Source organism: Salmo salar, chromosome 01 (genome assembly GCF_965601325.2).
Source record: "Salmo salar chromosome 01, fSalSal1, whole genome shotgun sequence".
Classification (NCBI taxonomy): Eukaryota; Metazoa; Chordata; class Actinopteri; order Salmoniformes; family Salmonidae; genus Salmo; species Salmo salar.
The window spans coordinates 87017869-87044089 of NC_138291.1; the positions used below are offsets into that span (position 1 = coordinate 87017869).

The 26221-nt window shown below is 43.5% G+C and overlaps 1 protein-coding gene across 3 annotated transcripts in view; it reads right to left on the bottom strand.

Moving 5' to 3' along the window:
* Positions 1–454: 454 nt before the first annotated feature.
* LOC106611651 (disks large homolog 5) overlaps positions 455–26221 on the bottom strand; it is a 132257-nt gene continuing 106490 nt past the window's right edge. For 2 of the 3 annotated variants that reach the window (XM_082977655.1, XM_014212109.3), the window contains exons 17-37: positions 25558–25661; positions 23032–23124; positions 20436–20879; positions 18479–19273; positions 18114–18234; positions 17683–17830; positions 17361–17488; positions 16819–16905; positions 16391–16568; positions 13108–13270; positions 11558–11691; positions 11276–11440; positions 10803–10992; positions 10380–10528; positions 9338–9508; positions 8575–8768; positions 6930–7073; positions 6509–6636; positions 5740–5849; positions 2315–2424; positions 455–2059 (exon numbers count right to left, since the gene is read on the bottom strand). In XM_082977655.1, coding sequence (XP_082833781.1) covers positions 1956–2059; positions 2315–2424; positions 5740–5849; positions 6509–6636; positions 6930–7073; positions 8575–8768; positions 9338–9508; positions 10380–10528; positions 10803–10992; positions 11276–11440; positions 11558–11691; positions 13108–13270; positions 16391–16568; positions 16819–16905; positions 17361–17488; positions 17683–17830; positions 18114–18234; positions 18479–19273; positions 20436–20879; positions 23032–23124; positions 25558–25661 — 3860 coding nt within the window. In that variant the 3' untranslated portion in view covers positions 455–1955. The remainder of the gene's footprint in view (positions 2060–2314; positions 2425–5739; positions 5850–6508; positions 6637–6929; positions 7074–8574; positions 8769–9337; positions 9509–10379; positions 10529–10802; positions 10993–11275; positions 11441–11557; positions 11692–13107; positions 13271–16390; positions 16569–16818; positions 16906–17360; positions 17489–17682; positions 17831–18113; positions 18235–18478; positions 19274–20435; positions 20880–23031; positions 23125–25557; positions 25662–26221) is intronic. The other variant, XM_045723553.2, reaches the window with a different exon arrangement.

The window sequence follows — 26221 nt, forward strand, 5'->3', positions numbered from 1 at the left end:
ATAGGACCTTCAATTAGAGGCAACGAGAAACAGCTGGCTTCAATTGAAGGTCAAACCAATAAACTAGACATAGAAATAGAAAACCTAGAACGAACATAGAAATACACTAACATAAACCAAAAAACCCAGAAACACCCTAAACAAACACCCCCTGCCACGCCCTGACCAAACTATAATAACAAACAACCCCTTTTACTGGTCAGGACGTGACAATAACACCATCCAGAAAAACAACTAGACAAATCTTTATCAGTCAATTAAGAAAATTGTGATAAAAATATGCATGTCTGTGTATGGTGTATACCTGACACGCTCCAAATGTGCCAGTTCACATATGCAGGTGCTGAGTTTCAGCGGAGTCCCTCGTCTCAGGAGGTAATTGGCCTTGTGGTGAACGCTTTTGTTTGTGTGTAATGGTACAATGTAAATGTAAATTACAATTAAAACAAATCAATTGGACAACGTTCCCCACATGTATTTATTTTTCTTAACATTTGATACAAATAATATAATTTCATTGAGAAGTGAAGTTATATCTATAGTCTACTTTCGTGTTTCAACCAATATGAGAAGATGAAATATTATAGAAAAAAAAAGGAAAAGTAATTTACCAGTTCATCATAATGCTGAAATCAATGAATTCATCCTCTTTTAGTTTGGTACATTCAAACCCCTAGATCAGAAATAAAATATCCCTTTTTTAAATTCTACATTTCGGGTAATAGAAAGATGCCCATTAGGAAATGTATGAAATGTTAGGAACATTAGAACAACTCTACAACACATACATTTTCTCATGGTGAAACTATCGTACCTACGGTAAAGTATTATTGAATTTCTTAGTGTTCAAGCATTACTAGGTTGAAGGATAAATGGTGCAAAACAAATTTGTGTAGTTTGGCACAACATACAGAAGGAAACATATATAACCTGGAATTTTGCATTGAGAACAGTAAGTGGGTTGTAAAACAAACGTCTGTGGCTTATTCATGAATTACAAAATAAACATTAAGACAAAGTCTGTCATTTACATCAACTTAAAAAATAAAAAAAAGAATCATGCAAATTTGTCATACATTTTTGTCTTTAAATATGTAAATTATATGACAAACAACAGAGGGGAAAAATACAACATACACAATAATTTCTGGTCACTAACTGCTACATTTGTAGGCTATAAAGGAAGGTTCATAACCAACATTATTAGATTGGGATTAGAGAATTTAAATGACAAAGAAAACATACATAAAGATGAGAACACAGTGGTTCATTCCATTCTGTTAAGAAAAACTTGCTGCACCCATGTTGAGCCTGTTGCCATAGCTATAGTTCATCATGGTTATTACATGGTCTTCTAGACTGATCCCAGATCCGTTGTGACATCCTGATAACAACTACAGCACAAACAGGTCTGAGACAAGTCTAAAATGTGTTTTTTTTCTATTCCATGCATCAACTTCTATTCTGACATATGATTGAGAACCATAGGAACAGGAAGAGTCAAGGAGTACCATAGTGGAGTTAAGGGAAAAACATTCAAGTAAAAAAGCATTACAATATTAAATACTAGTGTAAACGAATCTCTAGGCCTGTCTGAAGTATACAGCATCACTATGACATCACCATTATTGTGGGATTATTACTTCTATTCGTGGGGTGTGAGAAAAATCAGTGCTATATGAATCTTCATCTTTCAGATAAGTGTTATTATGTTGAGAGTGTATCAGAGATTGCATCCCAAATAGCACCCTATTCCCTATATATAGTGGGGAAGTAGTGCACTACATAGGGAATATGGTGCTATTTGGGATGCAACCTCACAGTTGATTATTATAACAACAGTGATGTGATATTGTTGACTAGTTTTTACCATTTAGCTGTGGATAAGTGTATAATACCAAACCTTCCTTGTTAAGGGTTGAAGTGTTACATAGATAGAAGCACCTACAAACCTTCTAGAAAGCTCCGTCAGGAATCCATAGGACTTTACTTTGTTCTTGGTCCACTATAGTCATGATCTGAGTGCAAATGTAGGACAGGCTTCCTCCTTGGACGATACCTGCGACACAAAAAAAACTGTTGTCAAATCTGGGCCATTACTGTCTCAGAGTAGAAGATCTGGTCCGGTTCTGTCTATGTAACTTTACTCATTATGAACCAACAGGCAAACCTGATCTTAGTTCAGCACTCCTACTCTGAGACAATTTATGAATATGAGGCCTGGAGTCTGACTCCAGACTGTAGGTACATAGGACAGGCCTTCTCACATAGCAACAAACTGAATGTTATTATATGATATTAACATAATACTAACCTGTAAAGACCTTGCTGTACTCCTGTTCAGTTTTCTGTGCCATCTCAAACTGCTCCTTGGAATGTTTCTGAGAGACTTTATCCCGCAAGTATAGAGGATCCTTCTGTTCTCTGAATGAAGGAAAGAACAAAATCATATTAAATATCAAATATTTCAGTTCATTAAAAAAAGAGGTGACATGGCACACAGTTGATATCGCACAGAGACTGTGGTGGCATGGCAACAAAATTACCCCTAATTAAGTGCATAGAAGCCAATCAACATGACAGCAATGACAAAAAAGAAAGACTGTCTCTGCTCTTCACTATAATTGCAGTTTTGATGAGTAATAGTGCTGTACGAACTGAGCGGTAAGTACAGTCAAACTTAAAACAGGCACACAGGGTGACAACTGGGTTAATGAGCTTCTCGTGTCTGTGATCTGTCTGCTCCTGACCTGACCTGCTGTTTTCCTTTCCCTGCCTGGCCTACAGTCTACATATTGACTATATGACACCATCCAACGGATAGAAAGTCAGGGAGTGGTTCATGGTTTGGTTCTCTCTCTCGCTCACTCTCAAAGGCATCTGCCATAGACATACAGTGAGGGAAAAAAGTATTTGATCCCCTGCTGATTTTGTATGTTTGCCCACTGACAAAGAAATGATCAGTCTATAATTTTAATGGTAGGTTTATTTGAACAGTGAGAGACAGAATAAAAACAAAAAAATCCAGAAATACGCATGTAAAAAATGTTATAAATTGATTTGCATTTTAATGAGGGAAATAAGTATTTGACCCCCTCTCAATCAGAAAGATTTCTGGCTCCCAGGTGTCTTTTATACAGGTAACGAGCTGAGATTAGGAGCACACTCTTAAAGGGAGTGCTCCTAATCTCAGCTTGTTACCTGAATAAAAAGACACCTGTCCACAGAAGCAATCAATCAATCAGATTCCAAACTCTCCACCATGGCGAAGACCAAAGAGCACTCCAAGGATGTCAGGGACAAGATTGTAGACCTACACAGGCCGGAATGGGCTACAAGACCATCGCCAAGCAGCTTGGTGAGAAGGTGACAACAGTTGGTGCGATTATTCGCAAATGGAAGAAACACAAAAGAACTATCAATCTCCCTCGGCCTGGGGCTCCATGCAAGATCTCACCTCGTGGAGTTGCAATGATCATGAGAACGGTGAGGAATCAGCCCAGAACTACACGGGAGGATCTTGTCAATGATCTCAAGGTAGCTGGGACCATAGTCACCAAGAAAACAATTGGTAACACACTACGCCGTGAAGGACTGAAATCCTGCAGCGCCCGCAAGGTCCCCCTGCTCAAGAAAGCACATATACATGCCCCTCTGCAGTTTGCCAATGAACATCTGAATGATTCAGAGGACAACTGGGTGAAAGTGTTGTGGTCAGATGAGACCAAAATGGAGCTCTTTGGCATCAACTCAACTCGCCGTGTTAGGAGGAGGAGGAATGCTGCCTATGACCCCAAGAACCCCATCCCCACCGTCAAACATGGAGGTGGAAACATTATGCTTTGGGGGTGTTTTTCTGCTAAGGGGACAGGACAACTTCACCGCATCAAAGGGACGATGGACGGGGGCATGTACCGTCAAATCTTGGGTGAGAGCCTCCTTCCCTCAGCCCGGGCATTGAAAATGGGTCGTGGATGGGTATTCCAGCATGACGATGACCCAAAACACACGGCCAAGGCAACAAAGGAGTGGCTCAAGAAGAAGCACATTAAGGTCCTGGAGTGGCCTAGCCAGTCTCCAGACCTTAATCCCATAGAAAAATCTGTGGAGGGAGCTGAAGGTTCGAGTTGCCAAACGTCAGCCTCGAAACCTTAATGACTTGGAGAAGATCTGCAAAGAGGAGTGGGACAAAATCCCTCCTGACGTGTGCAAACCTGGTGGCCAACTACAAGAAACGTCTAACCTCTGTGATTGCCAACAAGGGTTTTGCCACCAAGTACTAAGTCATGTTTTGCAGAGGGGTCAAATACTTATTTCTCTCATTAAAATGCAAATCATTTTATAACATTTTTGACATGCGTTTTTCTGGATTTTTTGTTGTTGTTATTCTGTCTCTCACTGTTCAAATAAACCTACCATTAAAATTATAGACTGATCATTTCTTTGTCAGTGGGCAAACGTACAAAATCAGCTGGGGATCAAATACGTTTTTCCCTCACTGTATTATTCACGTGTTTATATGAGATGATTGATCTCTACTGGTTGCTGGTAGTGTGGAGTGAGTGAAGAGCAGCGAGGGCTTAGCCAAGTAGCTGAGAGTGTACTGTAGGGTCCAGCCTCCAGCCTCTCTCGCTCTCTCTCAGAGACAGAGACGAGCAGCCCCCAGTACAAAGCTCAAAGCTGGAAGAGACAGGCCCAGGTTTCAACCTCTCAGTCACAGGGATAGCTCAGCTAGACGCCCCCGCAGCCCACCACAGAGCTATTGGGCTCAGCCTCTCCTCCCATCCCAGGGACAGCTGGCACTCAGTTGATGACAGAGAAGGCTTAGTTCAATCAGATCCTCTCCATGTCCACTGCCGCACTGCACTAGTCTCTGTGAATGTGTGCGAGTATGTGTGAGACAGTGTGAGTGCCTGCAGGGCACTACAGTGCGCCTAAAAAAATGAAGGATTCTAGCTTTATTACCTCAAATATTTTTCATTGTGCTCCTAAATTTCTTTGTGCACGCCTACATTTTTCAACTTAGACACGTGCTCCTTGTAAAAAAAGTCAGCGTTGAGCCCTGGCGTGTCTGTGCCTGCGTTTGTGTCTGTGTGTGAGAGTGTGCATGTCTGTGTGTTCAGCAGACTTAATCTTCCCCTCTGATTACAAATGAAAATACCAACCAGAGATCTTCTCTAATGAATCACAATTATCCCAAGAGGAGTGTCGGCTTGGGCCGTTTCTGATTAATTACATTTTGATGACTTTGATGAATTTGTTTTGGAACGTGTCTGTGATAGGAATGAATCGGAGATCATTTCTGTAATGTTATAGTAATGAAAGTGCACCTAGACTGAAATACAATGAAACATAATAGACTTCTGTAAGTCAACCGTGAAAACAGCAGGGATATTGGAAAGTGGCAGTAGATGAGGTAATGTGCTGCTGCTTGCTTGCTTGCTGTTTGTGGTGTCGGCAGAGTTACCGAATAAGCACTTTGTAACAAGATCTGATGTAAAAAGGGCTTTATAAATACAGTTGATTGATTGATAGCATTGTTATTGGTTAAAAAAAGAGTTGTTTAAAGAAGACTAAAGGAGATCCATGAGCTTTCACATTTCAATAGAGGAACTCCATGAGGGAAAGCAGCTGTGATAGCTTGGCCAGATGACTCTGATAGCAGTGGTGTTAGGTCATTGTCTCAAAATGCAGCACACAAAAATAAGTATTTGTAGTAGAATGGGGGCTAGTACTCACTTTATCTGCTTTGCATTTTTGTAGCGAATGAAAATGACGATTGGGTAGATGTGAACGCTGTGAAGCCGTTCAATGGCGTGGGGTGCAATGTCAAGTAAACAGTGACAATCCTTCAAAATAGAAACAACAACAGAATCTAACCAGTTGGGTTTGCATGAGAAATGACAGCACAGCAAAGAATGTTTCCAAAATGACATATCATTAGATCAACTGACAAAACATAACAGCCATTTCGTTAGGTTTTGTCACACTGTACATAACATACACACTGTTACGATATGGGATGGCAGCTGTCATGTATTAATTCAGATATTTACTAGTCCTGTCTATGTACTGTCACGCCCTGACCTGAGAGAGCGGTTTTTCTCTGTTTAGTTAGGTCAGGGTGTGATATGGGGTGGGCATTCTATGTATTTATATTTCTATGTTTTGGCCAGGTATGGTTTCCAATCAGAGGCAGCTGTCTATCGTTGTCTCTGATTGGGAACCATACTTAGGCAGCCTTTTCCCACCTGTGTTTTGTGGGTAGTTATTTTCTTTTTTGTTATTCAGTGACCTGACAGAACTGTTGGCTTTCGTGTTGTTTCTTTTGTTTAAGTGTTTCGTTATCTATAATAAAGTATGAACACTTACCACGCTGCGCTTTGGTCCCCTCTCTACGACAGCCGTAACATGTACAAAATATGCTGAACTGGTTTCTCTCCTAAATATGTTTTTATCTCAATAAGACTAAACTGCAAATAAATAATAATAAATAAACTAAATATACCTTCTCTGTGATTTCCTTGATGGAAGCAACAGTTGTGACATCAAAATGGCCGCTCCTTCGTTTGAAGTCGATGAAGACGCAGTCCTTCACCCCTCGTTCTATCGCCTGCTGAGATGCCTTCATCACCTCTGAATGGACAGACAAAATAATCACATTTCAGTATTTCATGAGTCTGTATAAAATAACACATGATAATTGACAATCAATTTACTTATTTGAATTTACTTACAATCCTGTCATAACATGACATAGCATTATCATAACATGACATAGCACTGTTATAGCATGACATAGCATTATCATAACATGGCATAGCACTGTTATAACATGACATAGCGATGTTCTAACATGAAATAGCATTATCATAACATGACAGCACTGTTATAACATGACAAAGCATTATCACAACATAACAACCCACCAGGTAGGCACCGACAGAACCTCCCGGGGGCCTCCTTCACCAGCATGTCCTTGTTAGCCTCCACTAGGGGCCCCAGAACCAGCACTGGTCTGGGGCTGGAACACTCTACCTTCTGGACCCTCTGGTAGGCCAGGCTCACACCATCTGGTAGATAGACAACACACAGAACCATCAGCAGAATTATGTAAAACTACAGTGTGTATGTACATGATACCCTAACCCTAACCCCAGAACCAGCACAGGTCTGGGAATGGATCACTCCACCTCCTGGACACTCTGGTAGTTAGACATTATAGCACTGTGTCAAAACAGAGATCATGAACACTGCAGTGGAAAACTAGCTTTGCACCTACATGAATAATAGCATATGCCACTTGAGGCACTTTTATCCAAAGTAACTTACAGTACAAAGCAAGTGCATACATTATGGGGAATGTGAACCGTGTTGGAATGGACCAGGAAACCTTGGTGTTGCGAGAGCTGTGCTCTTACCCAGGGCTCTACGCTGACCTTTCATTTTTTTTTTTTTACAAGCAGCGAGTGTGCGCCTAAGTTGAACAAAATGTAGGAGCACACAAAGAAAAGTAGGAGCACAATGAGAAATATTTGAGGTATCAAGCCGATTTCTTTGTTGTAATGGTCCAAACATGCCAGTCATGAATCTGCGCTCAGTGTATTCCCATGGTGCTCAGTGTATTCTCCATGGTGCTCAGTGTATTCTCCATGGTGCTCAGTGTATTCTCCATGGTGCTCAGTGTATTGTCCATGGTGCTCAGTGTATTGTCCATGGTGCTCAGTGTATTGTCCATGGTGCTCAGTGTATTGTCCATGGTGCTCAGTGTATTCTCCATGGTGCTCAGTGTATTCTCCATGGTGCTCAGTGTATTGTCCATGGTGCTCAGTGTATTCTCCATGGTGCTCAGTGTATTCTCCATGGTGCTCAGTGTATTCTCCATGGTGCTCAGTGTATTCTCCATGGTGCTCAGTGTATTCTCCATGGTGCTCAGTGTATTGTCCATGGTGCTCAGTGTATTCTCCATGGTGCTCAGTGTATTCTCCATGGTGCTCAGTGTATTCTCCATGGTGCTCAGTGTATTCTCCATGGTGCTCAGTGTATTCTCCATGGTGCTCAGTGTATTCTCCATGGTGCTCAGTGTATTCTCCATGGTGCTCAGTGTATTCTCCATGGTGCTCAGTGTATTGTCCATGGTGCTCAGTGTATTGTCCATGGTGCTCAGTGTATTCTCCATGGTGCTCAGTGTATTCTCCATGGTGCTCAGTGTATTCTCCATGGTGCTCAGTGTATTCTCCATGGTGCTCAGTGTATTCTCCATGGTGCTCAGTGTATTCTCCATGGTGCTCAGTGTATTCTCCATGGTGCTCAGGGGCTGCAGTACAGTGAAGTAATCATTGCAACAATTATCCTCTGGGTGATTTTTAACCTCGTGCACTGGTGTTACTAAATTAACACTAAACTCCAGGTCGCACGGCAAAATATTTAGGCGCATATGCGGGTGAAATGGTCGCACTGTAGAGCCCTGTCACCAACTGAGTCACACATGACCATACATGAGATGAATCAAGAATCTACATGTTCCACGATTATCATTTACAGTACAGCAAGGTTTGAATGGTCCTTCCTCACCCTCCATGATGGGCAGTGAGTCAGTGCTGATGGCGTCCACTAGGTCCTTCCCGTCTTTAGACCCAGAGCGTTTGTGCTTCTGTTTCCTGCGGAAGAAGGACCTGCGAGCGGCAGCCGATAGGGTCTTACTGGCAGTACCGCTCTCATCCTTCATATCAGGCATGCTGTGTCTCCTGTAGAACTCCTGGTCCATTCTGAAAAACACAGGGGAATACACAGTACAACGGGTTTGAATGAAGCAATAAGGCCTATGAAGGTGTGGTATATGGCCAATATACCACGGCTAAGGGCTGTTCTTATGGATGACGGAACGCGGAGTACCTGGATACAACCCTTAGCCGTAGTATATTAACAATACCTGAGGTGCCTTATTGCTATTATAAACTGGTTACCAACGTAATTAGAGCAGTAAAAATAAATGTTTTGTCGTACCCGTGGTATACGGTCTGATATACCATGGCTGTCAGCCAATCAGAATTCAGCGCTTGAACCACCCAGTTTATAATGCTTTTTAAACATGTTATAAGCACGCACAAGCATGAATAAAGTATTTTAATAAGGCTTATCATGTGTTTTTTAACCTTTATTTTAACAGGGAGTCATATTGAGACCCAGGTCTCTTTTACAAATGAGCCCTGCAGAATGCAGAAATACACACATCAAAAATCAAATGCAATCATTAAATATCTCTGTGTATCAACATTTCAACAGACAACATAACTGTTACCTGAAGTTTATTTACGGCAGGTACAGTATGACTTACATGTATTTGCTGGGGACCTGCCCTCGTGCCAGCTTGCGTGCGCTCTCATCTAACTGCCAGGCCATCCAGAAGCCAAAGTTGCCCTTTGGTAGCGTGTCTTCAATGTACAGGATGTCATCCTTCTTGAAACTCAGCTCCAGCTCCATCTCTGCTACTCGCTCATAAAGAGCTCTGAAAGGAGAAGGAACACAGATGGGTTAACGTTCATTTACACAATGGAAAGATCCTTTTCCGGGGGACGCAGTGATATTGTACAGTTAAAGTGAATAGACATGTAAAAACCAGGTACAGTTTATTTGCACCTGATGGATGTTGACTACAGGCCCAATGTGACTCCATACATGAAGAGGATTACAGTAGTAAGATATTGACTACAGGCCCAATGTGACTCCATACACGAAGAGGATTACAGTAGTAAGATGTTGACTACAGGCCCAAAGTGACTCCATACATGAAGAGGATTACAGTAGTAAGATGTTGACTACAGGCCCAATGTGACTCCATACATGAAGAGGATTACAGTAGTAAGATGTTGACTACAGGCCCGATGTGACTCCATACATGAAGAGGATTACAGTAGTAAGATGTTGACTACAGGCCCAAAGTGACTCCATACATGAAGAGGATTACAGTAGTAAGATGTTGACTACAGGCCCAATGTGACTCCATACGTGAAGAGGATTACAGTAGTAAGATGTTGACTACAGGCCCAATGTGACTCCATACACGAAGAGGATTACAGTAGTAAGATGTTGACTACAGGCCCAATGTGACTCCATACATGAAGAGGATTACAGTAGTAAGATGTTGACTACAGGCCCAATGTGACTCCATACATGAAGAGGATTACAGTAGTAAGATGTTGACTACAGGCCCAATGTGACTCCATACATGAAGAGGATTACAGTAGTAAGATGTTGACTACAGGCCCGATGTGACTCCATACGTGAAGAGGATTACAGTAGAAAGTGATGTTTCAAAAATAAATATGTGCAGCAATCTGATATGAAAACATTTCTGAGTGACAACATAGTTTTAGTACCTGATATAAAAACCATCTCCTGGTGAGTCTTTGAGCATGGCGAGCTCCTCCAGACGATGTTGGACTTTAAACATGACCGTTTCAGCCGGTTTCAACATCTCCAGGTAAGCCTCTTCCGCAGTCTTATTCTTCATGTTGACACCATTGTACTGTTGAAAAACATCCATTCAATATTGAGCAAAGTAATAATACAAAATGTTTGTGAATCACTGAATAGTTTGCTAACATCAAATTAACTGTACATAAAAAATGGAATAGGTAGCTAGCAAATAAAAAGGTATGTGTTGGAGTAACTCTGCCTCTACTTCAGGGCTACACATGGCCCAGGAAGTCTGTATGTATACCTGTCAAACTCTCTACATATGTACCATACAGGTTACCTCTATACTACACCATACAATACTATACGGCTGTATACTGTACCTCCAGTATTTGGTCTCCAGGCACCAGTCCGTCGGGACACTTGGCAGGGCTGTCGTCCTCCAGACTCTCTACATATATACCATACAGGTTCCCTCCACAGAGCTGCACCCCCAGCTCTCCTTGGGGCTTCTTCAGCCGCACCAGCCTCACCTCTGGGGCCCTGCGAGAGCCTGCACCTGGAGAGGATAGCCTGGACAGAGACGGATATGCCTCCCATAGTCAGAGTCTATCTGGCAACCCAATTACCATCATTTCAATTCGGTCAATTCAGGAACGTAACTCAAATTCCAACTTCCTGCATTGACTGAATATGAATGGAATTGACTTAAACCCCGATGACCACTTTCCACTTAATAATTTGGCCATGCTTTGTTCCATACATATTAATAACTAACACCAAGGAACAGAATGCTACAGCTGCTGTTTATTTGATGTATTTCTACAATATTATGACCACCTGAGTTATCCTGTACCTGAAGGAGCTGTGAGGGCTGGTGGCTGGGGTGGTCTGTTTAGAAGGTGGTGTCATGGTCCCTTCGTCTTGCTCACTCAAGGTGTCGATGACGGAGTGATTGTCTGGAGTGGTGGCTCCGCTGAGCTGGGGGGTTGGCTGACCACTGATGGACTCCATACGAGAACTGAAGAGAATGTCATCAAAATCAGTCTCCTATTACCTGGAGCGAGAGAGGTTTCCCAGCTCTGTGTGTGTGTGTGTGTGTGTGTGTGTGTGTGTGTGTGTGTGTGTGTGCCCTTACCTGGAGCGAGAGTGGTTTCCCAGCTGGAACATGTGTGGGTTGTACTGAGCCAGGATGGTGATGGTGTCACACTGCTGACCAATCACAAGCCTCGCCTGCTGCTCGTTGGCGTTCCGCAAGTTGATCCCATTAAACTGAAAGAACAACAACAGTTTGAGTGAGTGAGTGTGTGAGGGAGGGATGAGCGAGAGGGATGAGAGAAAGAGACAGAAAGAGAGAAATTTAATTTTTATTGTTTATTTCACATTTGTATATTATCTACCTCACTTGCTTTGGCAATGTTAACACATGTTTCCCATGCCAATAAAGCCCCTTGAATTGAATTGAATTGAATTGAATAGAATAGAATAGAATAGAGAGAGAGGAGAGAGAGAGAGAGAGAGAGAGAGAGAGAGAGAGAGAGAGAGAGAGAGAGAGAGAGAGAGAAAGGTGAGAGAGAGTAAGATTAAGTTTGAGAATGTGGGTAAATAGCATTTAAACATGTTTTTTGAGTTAAAGGTGCTACATGTAGAATGTTTCAGCCATGTGGAAGCTAGGTGAACACTTAGGCTGAAAATAAACAACTCTGCCCCTCCCCCCATCCCGTTTCCCCACAACACGGTAGAGACTCTGTGGCTGTGGAATCTAGTGGAAACCACTCGCGCTTGAGTCCTTTACTTACAGTATCATCCACCAGCTCTAAACAGCTGAAAATACTATATTTTTCATTATTTAAAAAATATTTGGGTAGCCTAGCGGTTAGAGCGTTGTGCCAGTAACCGAAAGGTTGCTGGTTTGAATACCAGAGCTGACAAGATGAAAGATCTGTCGATGTGCCCTTGAGCAAGGCACTTCACCCTTATTTGCTCCAGGGGCGCCGTACTGCTATGGCTGACCCTGTAAAACAACATATTTTATATCAAATGTATCGGTCGCAGGTGTAGCGAAATGCCACCGCTGCAGGTGACAATACAAAATTAAAACCTATATTTCATAGCGATTTAAATGGTACAATGATGCTGTACACAATGAATTGCTTGTTTTGTCACATAAACTGAAATTAGGCAAACATTATAGAATTCTAACAACCAGGTAATGGCAGGGCGATTTCTGCCATTGATGATTCTGCTTGTGGGAGTGACGCTGAAGGAATAGCGTGGTGGGTGGGGGGGTGCACCCTGCCAATTTAACAATAAGAGCCGGTCCGGCTTTCGTTGACCAATAGGAAGACTGAACCATCATTATGCAATTTTGTGTGGACAAAAAAAAAAAATTTTTTTTTTTTTTAACATTGTGAAACCCTATCATTTCATTATTACTGCAGATATATTATGGACGTTTTCTGAAATTACTATACAAAAATAAAACATGATGGTTACCATCATGACTTTCTTACATTTTAGTCATTTAGCAGACACTCTTATCCAGAGTGACTTACAGTAGTGAGAGCATACATTTTCATACTGGTCCCCGGTGGGAATTGAACCAACAACCCTGGCGTTGCAAGCCCAATGATCTACTAACTGAGCTACACGGGACTATGACCCAAAAAGTAGGTGAGGAAAACATACCTCCAGCAGTTGGTCCCCGTACTCCAGCCGCGCTTGGTGTGCAATGCTTCCTGCCGTCACCTTGGACACGAACACACCCCCATTCTCCCCACTCACTATGGAGATGCCCAGCGGTTCTGCCCCCTTCTGTACCGTCACGTTACGGGGCTCCTCCAGATAGGGCCTTTTAGGAGACCAACAGAAAGAAGAACATTACAAAACCTAATACTGACTTAGCGTCATACTGTAGATGACACCACACACACACACACAACCCATCCCGTTAAAACATCCTCATGCAAGAAGTGGTTTTACTTTGGCACAATTTTGAAATAATACTAAATATCAAAGGCCAATGAAAATGATAAGGGAAAGTACTGACTAGCCTGAATGTGAATGCCTCCTTCTGTTAAAGCATTTCACAACACAACATAAGCTGCGCATACAAAGGATGTTCCAGCCAGGCTCCAGATCATGTTCCAATCATGCGATCAGACAAAATTCAACAGCATCGACATGCAATTTTAAGGAACTAGTGAAAAGCACTGAAGACACTTTAAAGGAATATAATGTGTATTTTCTCTTATGTTATAGCTTAGTCTCAACAACTCACTAAGGACTTCTCAAATGCAAAGGATTAGCGTTGCAAAATTCCAGGAAGTTTCAAAGTGGCACAAAATACTTTTTGGAATTCATGGGAATTTACATAGAATTTACAATTCGGGGAGTTTAAGCACACTGATTGCTTTTCCCCTTATTCTTATATGCTTCCTGTCATCAATTGAGCCATATTACTTAAAGCATTACAAATAAAACAGGCAGGTACTTTAACAGTGTTAGAAAAATCAAGACTCAAGAGGCACCCATTTCTGCGTGCCTGACTAGTGTAGAACAAACCTCAAGCTCCGTAATGAGGAGAACCTGGGCCTAACAGTCAGAGGCAGGTGGAGAAAGGATCTGTTATAGAACAGATATCTAGAACAGAGATGAAGCGAGGGAGGGAAGAGAGATGGGATAGGGAGGAGAGGGAAAGAGGGGGAAAGACAGGGTAAGAGGGAAAGACAGGGAAAGAGTAGGAAAGACAGGGAGAGAAGAAGACAGGGAAAGAGAAGGAAAGACAGGGAAAGAGAGGGAAAGACAGGGAAAGAGAAGGAAAGACAGGGAAAGAGAGGGAAAGACAGGGAAAGAGAGGGAAAGACAGGGAAAGAGAGGGAAAGACAGGGAAGAGAAGGAAAGACAGGGAAGAGAAGGAAAGACAGGGAAGAGAAGGAAAGACAGGGAAAGAGAGGGAAAGACAGGGAAGAGAAGGAAAGACAGGGAAAGAGAGGGAAAGACAGGGAAGAGAAGGAAAGACAGGGAAAGAGAGGGAAAGACAGGGAAAGAGAGGGAAAGACAGGGAAAGAGAGGGAAAGGGGGAAAGACAGGGAAGAGAAGGAAAGACAGGGAAAGACAGAAGAGAAGGAAAGACAGGGAAAGAGAGGGAAAGACAGGGAAAGAGAGGGAAAGGGGGAAATACAGGGAAGAAAATCCCACAGAGAGGGTGAAGAGAGGGAAAGAGGGCAAGGAGAGGAGAGGAACAGAGGGAAAGGGGAAAAGAGGGAAGAGAAGAAAGAGGGGAAGACGGAAAAAGAGTGATGAGGCAAAGGGGGGAAAGCAAGAAAGGGAAAGGGAGCGAAGAGTAAAATCACACAGAAAGAAGAGGATGCAGGTAATATTCAGAGAGAGCTCCAGATAGACAAGGGGGAAGAAAAGACAGTTTACAGATAAAGTGATAGAAGATGGAGCCGTGCCTGCCACACACGACGTGGGACACAGCTTCCAGACAGTGATGTTTACTGCATCACTAACACTAGATCAGCATCAACTCACAGACAGACAGACGAGAGACAAAGACAAACAGAAGAGAGACAGATGGGATGTATATATCAACATGTTCCATTGACTAATGAGGCAACAGGTAACAGTCAACGTGATGGGGGATGGTACCTCAAAGCAGGGTGTGTGTGTGTGTGTGTGTGTGTGTGTGTGTGTGTGTGTGTGTGTGTGTGTGTGTGTGTGTGTGTGTGTGTGTGTGTGTTTTAGAGTCCTGCATCGGGTCAGAAACCCACGCTTCCCCGCGGGTGACCCGCAAAACAATCCCCTGGCGGTTAGAGCGAAAACATTCTTTCAACCCGTGGGTTGGCTCGCGGTTCAGAACAATTATATTGCGGGTCGGAAAGGTCTTAAATCAAAATATATAGATTTTTTACAAACCCAGGAGCTTGTTGTGTTGCATTGTGTTGTGAATTCCATTCTGTGAGTGGTGAGGCAGGCAGTAGGCTACCAGCCACGCAGTGAGAGCGTGTAGAGCAGGGACTGTCTCTTTGTGCGGTGCTGAAACATTCTAATTTGTCCACGTGCAGAGCTATGTTCCGTCCCGCTACCCCACGTGACAATACATTGACATGTTTTCTTTCCCTAGCTAGCCTAGCTCACTTGAAAATGGCTAATGTAACCAGATAAATAAGAAGATAGGTTATGATGGTGGAATACACCATTGTGGAAACAGGTGCTGGTTAGGAAGGATTTTGGAGTCACTGTACACAAGGAGAGCAACCGGGTAGATGGGTAGCTTACACAGCCTGCAAAAAGTGCCCAGAAGGTATTTGTTTCCAATAATTCTGTTCATTATCAGTTTGTTCATTTAGACCATACACACACAGATCATATAAAGTTTAAACGGATGCAGCTGGTGAAAGATTGAGTATAGCCAACTAAATGCATGTATTTTTGTAGGCTATATTAGATTCTGGGAATTGTTCATTTAAGTTTCAATGAAACGATTTGATTATCTGAAAACATATTGAATGTAGAGGTATTGTTTTGTATGTCGGCTATAGGCTTTCATTAGGTAAGAAGGCTAATTAGAAGTCGATTTGATTTGTCAATGTGCTGCATCGCATTATGAAGGAAATAAAATATTGGTTTCCTTTTATTCAAATGTTGAATAGACATGCAGACAAATTAATTAATGCAGGGAAGGGGAATAATAGCCTACTACTCTGGAGTCATAAAAACAATTAAATGTACATTATTTTGCAGGTCACAGATCAGCTCTCGAAACAATGCTATGCGGGTGGGTCGGGTTGCAGAGAAGAATCTGTCCTGATGTGGGGTAATGGGTGGGGCTCGGAATTGATGTAGCCGGCACGGGGCAGGTGTGGCTCCAAAAGAACTGACCCATGTAGGACTCTAGTGTGATGATGCGCGTGTGCATGCGCGCACGTGTGGCTGTGTGTGTGCGTTTGTGCGTGCATGTTAGCACCTGTCCTTCCGTCGGTCCCCAATTAAAGCCGGGCTGACTGATATCCTGGGCTGGGTGGCGCTGGTGGAGATAGAACTCTGTGATTGGCTGCTGGCAAAGGATGCTGTCTCTAGATTGGCGGGGGACATGGGAGGAGTGGAGTGGGACAGAGAGCTGCACTCTGAGTGGGACAACGACCCTGGTGGGGGGACGGCGAGAGGAGGGTGACATGGTGGAAGAAAAGAGAGGGAGGAGAAACTAAGTTACTCACAGGTTATTACTGTGTGGTAATCCATTTGCCCATGTACTTTCTAGGTAAATAACTGCTACTTTTTTAATTGAATCCCTTCAAATACATTCCTGAAAATCTATTCAATACATACATTCATAATTCAATAAGCTTACTGTCGGAGGAGTGTAAATAGCAGCAAGAGACATAGACAACCTACCTCTACCACACCCTGCAACAGACCGTGGGTATCGAGTAGGGGGGATTTTAATACGCTCGTGCCGGAAATGTAAATTACCAGAGGAACCTGTCAAGAACATAAACAGATGGAGGCGAGTTACCAGTAGTAACATACAGACTAACAGTAATAACTACCTCTATCTTAGCGCGGTAAGACAATTGAAAATCTAATATCATTCATGCCATGAAAGACCATACACTGATTGTAACGATAGTAAAAGCACTGCATGTATGATCCCGTGTGGCTCAGTTGGTAGATGCATGCAACTCCAGGGTTGTGGGTTCGAATCCCAAGGGGAACCAGTAAAAGAAAGTTTAAAATGTATCCACTCACCTCTGTAAGTCACTCTGATAAGAGCGTCTGCTAAATGACTAAAATGTAAATGATTGCTGTGCTCATAATTTAAAAATCTAATTATCTTCAACTGAATAAAGTATTTTATTTTCTATTCAATCATTTATTCATTCATTTATTCGTTCATTTGTTCGTTCACTTGTTCATTAATTTGTTCGTTCACTGACCCAGTCTGGTACTGGAGGGCAGGGAGTTGGTGCTGTGTGGTGTCTGGCTACAGGGCGATGAATCTGACGTTAAGTCACCAGACCGCTTGTGGCTCAAATCCAGGCTCAGACGACCTTGGTGCTGGGGACTATAGGAGAAGAACACAGTCATCAGATTCATGCAGCCAATTATGACATGTCTATGTTGAGCTATATTGTAAGATCTAGACCATTAAGAACATTGTTGACATTAAGTTTATGTTTTAATTACTGCCTTCTAATCATGGACTGATTCAGACCTGGGATACCTGGAATTGGCTTGGAACTGAGGAGGGGTATCTACCTGGGGTGAGAGTGTGAGTGGTTGCCTGAGGTGGGTGCAGGAGGACAGTTGTGGTTTGTGTGAACATCATGGCTCCAGGCGGTGTAGACTGGGTTCCTCATCACAGCGGTGACAGCAGGACATGGGGCTAGACCTCTGTGTCCGGGGTCTGGATGACCAAAAACAAGGACATTTACATTTTAGTCATTTAGCAGACACTCTCATACAGCTCTTATATGTTATACGCAATAAGGTAAAAAAGACATGATCACAATCATCATAATTCAAAAGAGACGCTATCTGTGAAATCAGGGCCAGTAAGAGTTAAGAAAACAGGAAATGAAAGAGATCAGGTGCAATATCACACCTGCACTGAAACACAGTGGAGAAAATAAGATAAGAAAATGCATGTTTAATGATAATCTAATAGATGGCTGTATTAGGAGACGTACGTGCGGTCATGGTGCTGCTGTATCCTGGTGGTACCACAGGCATGCTGTAACGATGAGAGCGCATGGGAGAGAAACGCACCAAGTCCACCGGCTCTGGAGACGCCTCGTCGTTAGAGAAACTCTGGACGGACAGTAAACACGGACAGGAACTATCAGCTCTAGTAACACACACTGACACTACATGCAGCGTATGGAAAACGCAGGAGTTTATTGCATAGTGAATATTTGTTGCGTGTAATGGCAAATCAATAAGAATATCAACATCGTACCAAAAGGAAACTTGGAAAGTTTGGCTAAGCACAGCCACAGGGCTCAATTAATTAATCAACCAATCAACCAATCAATCAATCAGGAATGTTAATTACCTGGATAGGGATGTGGATGTGTAGAGGGGTCATGTTCCGGCGTAACGCAGGGGCTGATTTGGGACGGTACCTTCTCCTGTCCCTGTCCAGCTCCTCCCCCCTCTGCCTGCTGACATCCTCATCACATGACTTCCTGGAGCTGATGATTGGCTGCATCCCCTCTCCAGGAGGGTCTATGTAGTAATTTTGCTTCTCACTGTCCCCGTCTCTGTCACGATTTTCTCTGTCTCGGTCCCTCTCTCTGTCTCTTTCCCCATCTCTGTCCCTTTCCCTATCTCTGTCCCTTTCCCTATCTCTGTCTCGACCCTCCAGCCCCCCCCCCTCCTGTTGTTTGCCCACCAGGGGTAGAACACATGGGGCCTGGCCCGGGGTGGTTGGAGGGGTGCCTGTCCCTGTGGTGATGGTGGAGTCCGAGGCAGAGCTGGTCTGCTGGCGGTGTTTGAACCTGAACGAATCGCTCCTCTGAGGCGGGGTGGGAGGGGTCTGCCCTATCCCCACCCCTGGCCCCACCTCAGACTGAGAGTCCTGCGGGGAGTGTTTTGATAGCTGGGACAAGGAGAGGTAGTCCAGTTTGGAGGACGCCTCGGGCCGTTTGAAGGTGTCTGCGTCGAAGATGGACTTCCTCTGCTTGGGCTTCTTATAGATGGAGAGCTGGGCACACTCGAGGATGGACGCGCCCACCAAGACTTTAGGCCAGGTGCCTCCGCTCGGCTTCTCTCTCTCTGGAGTAGTGGTGTGTCCTTCCTCTCCTCCTCTGTCTCTGTCTCCTCCTCTGTCTCTGTCCAGCAGCGTGCTCTGAATAGAATATAACCCCAGGGTGGAAATTGATATGTTACAGTCTTACACACATAACATTACAGCACACATCAAAAACAATAACATTCAGGAGCTATTTAGAAAAAAACTACTTGACATGCATCCATTCCTCCCCCTCCCTCCACATCCCTCCAACCATCCATCCATTCCTCCCCCTCCCTCCACATCCCTCCAACCATCCATCCATTCCTCCCCCTCCCTCCACATCCCTCCAACCATCCATCCATTCCTCCCCCTCCCTCCACATCCCTCCAACCATCCATCCATTCCTCCCCCTCCCTCCACATCCCTCCATCCATTCCTCCCCCTCCCTCCACACCCCTCCAACCATCCATCCATTCCTCCCCCTCCACATCCCTCCAACCATCCATCCATTCCTCCACACCCCTCCAACCATCCATCCATTCCTCCCCCTCCCTCCACATCCATTCCATCTATCCATCCATTCTTCCCCCTACCTCCACATCCCTCCATCCATTCTTCCCCCTACCTCCACATCCCTCCATCCATTCTTCCCCCTACCTCCACATCCCTCCATCCATTCTTCCCCCTACCTCCACATCCCTCCATCCATTCCTCCCCCTCCCTCCACATCCATTCCATCTATCCATCCATTCCTCCCCCTCCCTCCACATCCCTCCATCCATTCTTCCCCCTACCTCCACATCCCTCCATCCATTCTTCCCCCTACCTCCACATCCCTCCATCCATTCTTCCCCCTACCTCCACATCCCTCCATCCATTCTTCCCCCTACCTCCACATCCCTCCATCCATTCTTCCCCCTACCTCCACATCCCTCCATCCATTCCTCCCCCTCCCTCCACATCCATTCCATCTATCCATCCATTCCTCCCCCTCCCTCCACATCCCTCCATCCATTCTTCCCCCTACCTCCACATCCCTCCATCCATTCTTCCCCCTACCTCCACATCCCTCCATCCATTCCTCCCCCTCCCTCCACATCCTTCCATCTATCCATCCATTCCTCCCCCTCCCTCCACATCCTTCCATCTATCCATCCATTCCTCCCCCTCCCTCCACATCCTTCCATCTATCCATCCATTCCTCCCCCTTCCTCCACATCCCTCCATCTATCCATCCATTCCTCCCCCTCCCTCCACCCATCCTTCCAAGACCAACCTGCAGGGTAATACAGTCGGAGGCCACAGGGGTGAAGGTGAGAGGTCGTCTGCTGTGTGACTCCCCTCTCCTGTAGCAGTAGTCCTGGTGGGGCTCTGGGGACCCCAGTGGCCCTGAACTAACTGGGCTGTGCTGCAGACAGCTCTCCCTGTGGGACAGAGAGCGGGAGTACATGGAGCTACTGGAAAACGGCTTGTGCTGGCAGACGGAGCCACCTCTACTGTTGTTGTCTACTGCTACAATGTCACTATGACTCCTGTCTTTGTTGGGATGGTTGTGTCTCTCTCCACCACTGGAGCCAATATCAGGGCAGAACATGTCTGTCTGGGTAGAGCTGTTGTTGTTCTTGGACTTCCGGGAGTGCCAAGAGTGGAGCGAGCGGCAGTTGGAGGTCTTCTCTGAGGCGTCTCGCAGGTTTTCAAAGATACTCTGGCCGGAGCAACTCTGAGGGAGCAAACAAGAGGTCACTCATTTCCACTCAGGTTATTCATAGTGCTGAAATTTGTGACCCGGGAAACATTTACAGTGCATTCAGAAAGAATTCATACCCCTTGACTTAATCCACATTTTGTTGTGTTACAGCCTGAATTAAAAATTGATTTCTCACCCATCTACACACAACATCCCATAATGAACTCTGGCAGCAGGTAGCCCAGTGGTTAGGAACGTTGGGCCAGTAGCCCAAAGGTCGCTGGCTCAAATCCCAGAGCCAACTTGGTGAAAAACCAGTTGATGTGCCCTTGAGCAAGGCACTTAATCCTAATTGCTCCAGGGTTGCCATCAATAATGGCTGATCCCTGGCACTGACCCCTCTCTGTGGGATTTGCAAAAAAAATACGTGAAATAGGACAAATGTAAGCCCCACCTAATTATCTTGTAATAACAAAGTGAAAACGTGTTTTTATACATTTTCACAAATGTATTGAAAATGCCATACAGTAGTATTTCAATTACATAAGTATTCACACCCCTGAGCCAATACTTTATAGAAGCAACTTTGGCGGCGATTACAGCTTTGAGTCGTCTTGGGTATGTCTGTATCAGCTCTGCACATCTGGATTTGGGGATTTTCCCCCATTCTTCCTTGTAGATTTTCTCAAGCTCTGTTAAGTTAGCTGGGGAGCGGCGGTGAACAACAATCTTCAAGTCTTCCACAGAGGTTCAATAGGATTCAAGTCTGGGCTTTGGCTGGGCCACTCAAGTACTTTCACATTCTTGTTCAGAAGCCATTTCAGCGTTGCTATGGCTGTATGCTTGGGGTCATTGTCCTGTTGGAATGTAAATCTTCGCCCCCCAGTGCAAGGTCATTTTCACTCTGAAGCAGGTTTTCATCAAGGATTTTCCTGTATTTGGCTCCATTGTTCTTTCTATCCTTACCAGTCTCCCAGTCCCTGTCGCTGAAAAGCATCCCCATAGCATGCTGCTGCCACCACCATGCTTCACAGTAGGGATGGTGTTAGCGCTTTACATTCAGGCCAAAGAGTACAATTTGTGTCTCCTCAGACCACAGAATCTTTCGCCTTATGCACTCAGACTTTCACGTACCTTTTTGAAAACTCCAGGCGTTCTGTCATGTTGCCTTTTTCTTAGCAGTGGCTTCTGTCTGGACACTCTCCCATAAAAGCCAGATTGTTGAATTGCTGTACAGACTGTTGTCCTTCTGACAGGTTCTCCCATCACAGCCAAGGAACTCTGAAATTCTTGGGTTCTTGGTCACCTCCCTGACTAAGGTCCTTCTTGCCCGGTTGCTCAGTTTGGTTGGACAGCCAGCTCTAGGCAGAGACTAGGTAGTTCCATATTTGTTTTCAATTTCCCAATGATGGAGACCTCTGTCCTCTTGGAAACTTTGAACACTCTAGAAATTGTTTTATATGACTCATCACAAATATATCTCAGAGATCTACAGACAGTTCCTTGGACTTCATGGTATAGTTTCTGCTCTGACATAAACTGTCAACTGTGGGACCTTATACATACAGGTGTGTTTATTTCTAAATCATGTCCAATAATTGAATTGGTCACAGGTGGAGACCAGTCAAGTTGTAGCGACATCTCAAGGATGATCATAGATGCACCTGAGCTCCAATTAGAGTGTCATAGCAAAGGGGTGTGAATACTTATGCAAAACACTTTGTCATTATGGGGTATTGTGTGTAGATGGGTGAGAGAAAAAAACAAGGGGAATGAATACTTTCTGAAGGCACTAACTGTTTAAAAAAAAATAGAGGAAACATTCATGATTATTACTTTCCCATTATTGGCAGGTAGAGTACATGCCAATACGGGTTACTATAACTTAATACCTCAGCTTAATAGACTAAATAAACTTTGTAATTATATGAACCAACCAGTTCCAATACAATATTTCAAATTTTCTCAGCCCCCATTACCAGCTCAAGATATTCATTCCACAGCTCATGCTAACATCTATCTATCCATTGGCTACAGCATTGATAACAAAGCCAGTAGATGAAGATATCCCTAATGGCATCCTATTCCCTATATAGTGCACTACTTTTGGCCAAAACCCTGGTCAAAAGTAATGCACTACATAGGAAATAGTGTGGCATTTGGGACTCAGACAGCCTTAACTCACCTTGATGAGAGAGACGCTGAGAGCATCTCTGCAGCTCCGCAGTAAAGCTTCACACTCAGACAGTGACTTGTTATCTAGTGCAATTCCATTTATCTGTGGAGGGGAAAATGAGGTCAGCACATTGTATCAAAACAATGTTATAGCAGGGAAGCAAGCAGGTCTTCACTTAAACACTCCCAAGTCCCAAATGGCCTCCTATTCCCTATGTAGTGCACTACTTTTGACTAGGGCCCTGGTCAAAAGTAGTGCACTATATAGGGAATAGGGTTCCATTTCATATGCAGACCAAATTATTTATAAATGAATAGAGTCACCAAGGTAATATGCATGCAAACTGTCTGGGCATCCATGAATGTGTTATGAAATGCAATTAAGATACGATGATGCAAAACTACAAATGGGAGAATCGGGTTGGTCATAAACAACAAGCTGAGATTTGCATACAAATATATATTATTAACATGTGACCATGTATTTACAATATAGGTCAGTAATAGTCACTTTCAACTTAGGTCATATACAAGCCTTCATAAACATTTTATTTATTTAACCTTTATTTTAACTGGGAGTCATATTGAGACCCAGGTCTCTTTTACAAATGAGCCCTGCAGAATGCAGAAATACACACATCAAAAATCAAATGCAATCAATAAACGAATATACAGTACCAGTCAAAAGTTTGGATAATTCTACTCATTCAAGGATTTTTCTATATTTTTACATTGTAGAATAATAATGAAAACATCAAAACTATGAAATAACACATATGGAATCATGCAGTGTCCAAAAAAAGCTTTCCACACTTTTGGCATTTTCTCAACCAGCTTGACCTGGAATGCTTTTTCAACAGTCTTGAAGTTCCCACATATGCTGAGCACTTGTTGGCTACTTTTACTTCACTCTGTGGTCTAACTCATCCCAAACCATCTCAACTGGGTTGAGGTCAGGTGATTGTGGAGGCCAGGTCATCTGTTGCAGCACTCCATCACTCTCCATCTTGGTCAAATAGCCCTTACACAGCCTGGAGGTGTGTTGGGACATTGTCCTGTTGAAAAACAAATGATAGTCCCACTAAGTGCAAACCAGATGGGATGGTGTATCGCTGCAGAATGCTGTGGTAGCCATGTTGGTTTAGTGTGCCTTGAATTCTAAATATATCACTGACAGTGTCACCAGCAAAGCCCCCCCCACACCATCACACCTCCTCCTCCATGCTTCACGGTGGGAACCACACATGCGCAGATCATCCGTTCACCTACTCTGCGTCTCACAAAGACACGGCGGTTTGAACCAAAAATCTCACATTTGGATTCATCAGACCAAAGGACAGATTTCCACCGGTCTAATATCCATTGCTCATGTTTCTTGGCCCAAGCAAGTATCTTCTTCTTATTGGTGTCCTTTAGTAGTGGTTTCTTTGCAGCAATGCGATCATGAAGGCCTGATTCACGCAGTCTCCTCTGAACAATTGATGTTGAGATGTGTCTGTTACTTGAACTCTGTGAAGCATTTATTTGGGCTGCAATCTGAGATTCAGTTAATTCTAATGAATTTATCCTCGGCAGCTGAGGTAACTCTGGGGCTTCTTTTCCTGTGGCGGTCCTGAAGAGAGCCAGTTTCATCATAGCGCTTGATGGTTTTTGCTTCTACATCTGCATTGCTTGCTGTTTGGGGTTTCAGGCTGGGTTTCTGTATAGCACTTTGTGACATCTGCTGATGTAAAAAGGGCTTTATAAATACATTTGATTGATTGATTGATGAAACTTTACAAGTTCTTGACATTTTCTGACTGACTGACTTTTATATTTTAAAGTAATGATGGACTGTTGTTTCTCTTTGCTTATTTGAGCTGTTCCTGTCAGAATATGGACTTGGTCTTTTACCAAATAGGGCTATCTTCTGTATACCACCCCTTCCTCGTCACAACACAACTGATTGGCTGAAACGCATTAAGAAGGAAATAAATTCCACAAATTCACTTTTAACAAGGCACACCTGTTAATTGAAATGCATTCCAGGTGACTACCTCATGAAGCTGGTTGAGAGAATGCCAAGAGTGTGCAAAGCTGTCATCAAGACAAAGGGTGGCTACTTTGAAGAATCTAAAATCTAAAATCTATTTTGATTTGTTAAACACTTTTTTGGTTACTAGATGTGTGTTATTTCATAGTTTTGATGTCTTCACTATTATTCTACAATGTAGAAAATAGTAAAAAAAAAAAAAAAAAACCCTGGAACGAGTAGGTGTGTCCAAACTTTTGACTGGTACTGTATAAATATTAAATACAAAGAAAATACAGATATACAAAAAACGAAATCATACAAAAAACACAATCATATATATTCATGAAGTGTGAGTACTAATCTAGAATTAGGTCCCCACCTAGTCATTCATTTTAATCTAACAGGCTAAACTGATCCTAGATAAGCACTCCTACTCAGATACGTTTTATGGATACAGGCCCAGGTTTAGTAGCAAAACAATATTAGCTTTCATAATAAAAGCAGGTGTAATGTGATACGTACAGCGATGAGTCTATCTCCGACCGTGAGTGAACCCTCCTTGGTTGCTGGAGAGCCCGGAGTGACCCCAGCTACAAACACCCCACACTCCAGCCCTATACCACTGGCTGGAGGAGACAGGGAGGATAACGTCATGTCTTCAGCACACACACATTTCATTATCCTCCTCCTCGTCACAATCGTCATCATCAATCTTGCGATGGATACTGATCATACAATGACAGAGGTTTCACATTTTGCATTCCATCCAAAAATGGATGTCAAGTGCTTGGGCAGGGCGATACGCACTAAGAAAAGAGGGTTCCTCAAGGGTTCTTTGGGAAGAGTGATGGTTCTATGTGGAACCATAATGACTCAAATAACCCTTTGAGCGCTTCAATGATTCTTTGCAGTTCAGAAAAGGGTTCTTTGCTCTTTAAGTGACAATTCAAATATAGGGGCTCATTAGAATATTTTTGGGCATGGTTTGCTCACAGCTCTTTTGGTGAAACTGCGAGTGAGAGTGACATTCCAGTTGATCTAATGTGTTGTGTTATGATATTACATATTATATATGACAATGCCCAGTGATGGTGTCTTGTGAAAGACTGACCTATGGCCTTGCGTCAATTGAGAACCGATGTCTAAATCAGTAGTTCCCAAACCTCTCCTAGCACACCTGATACAA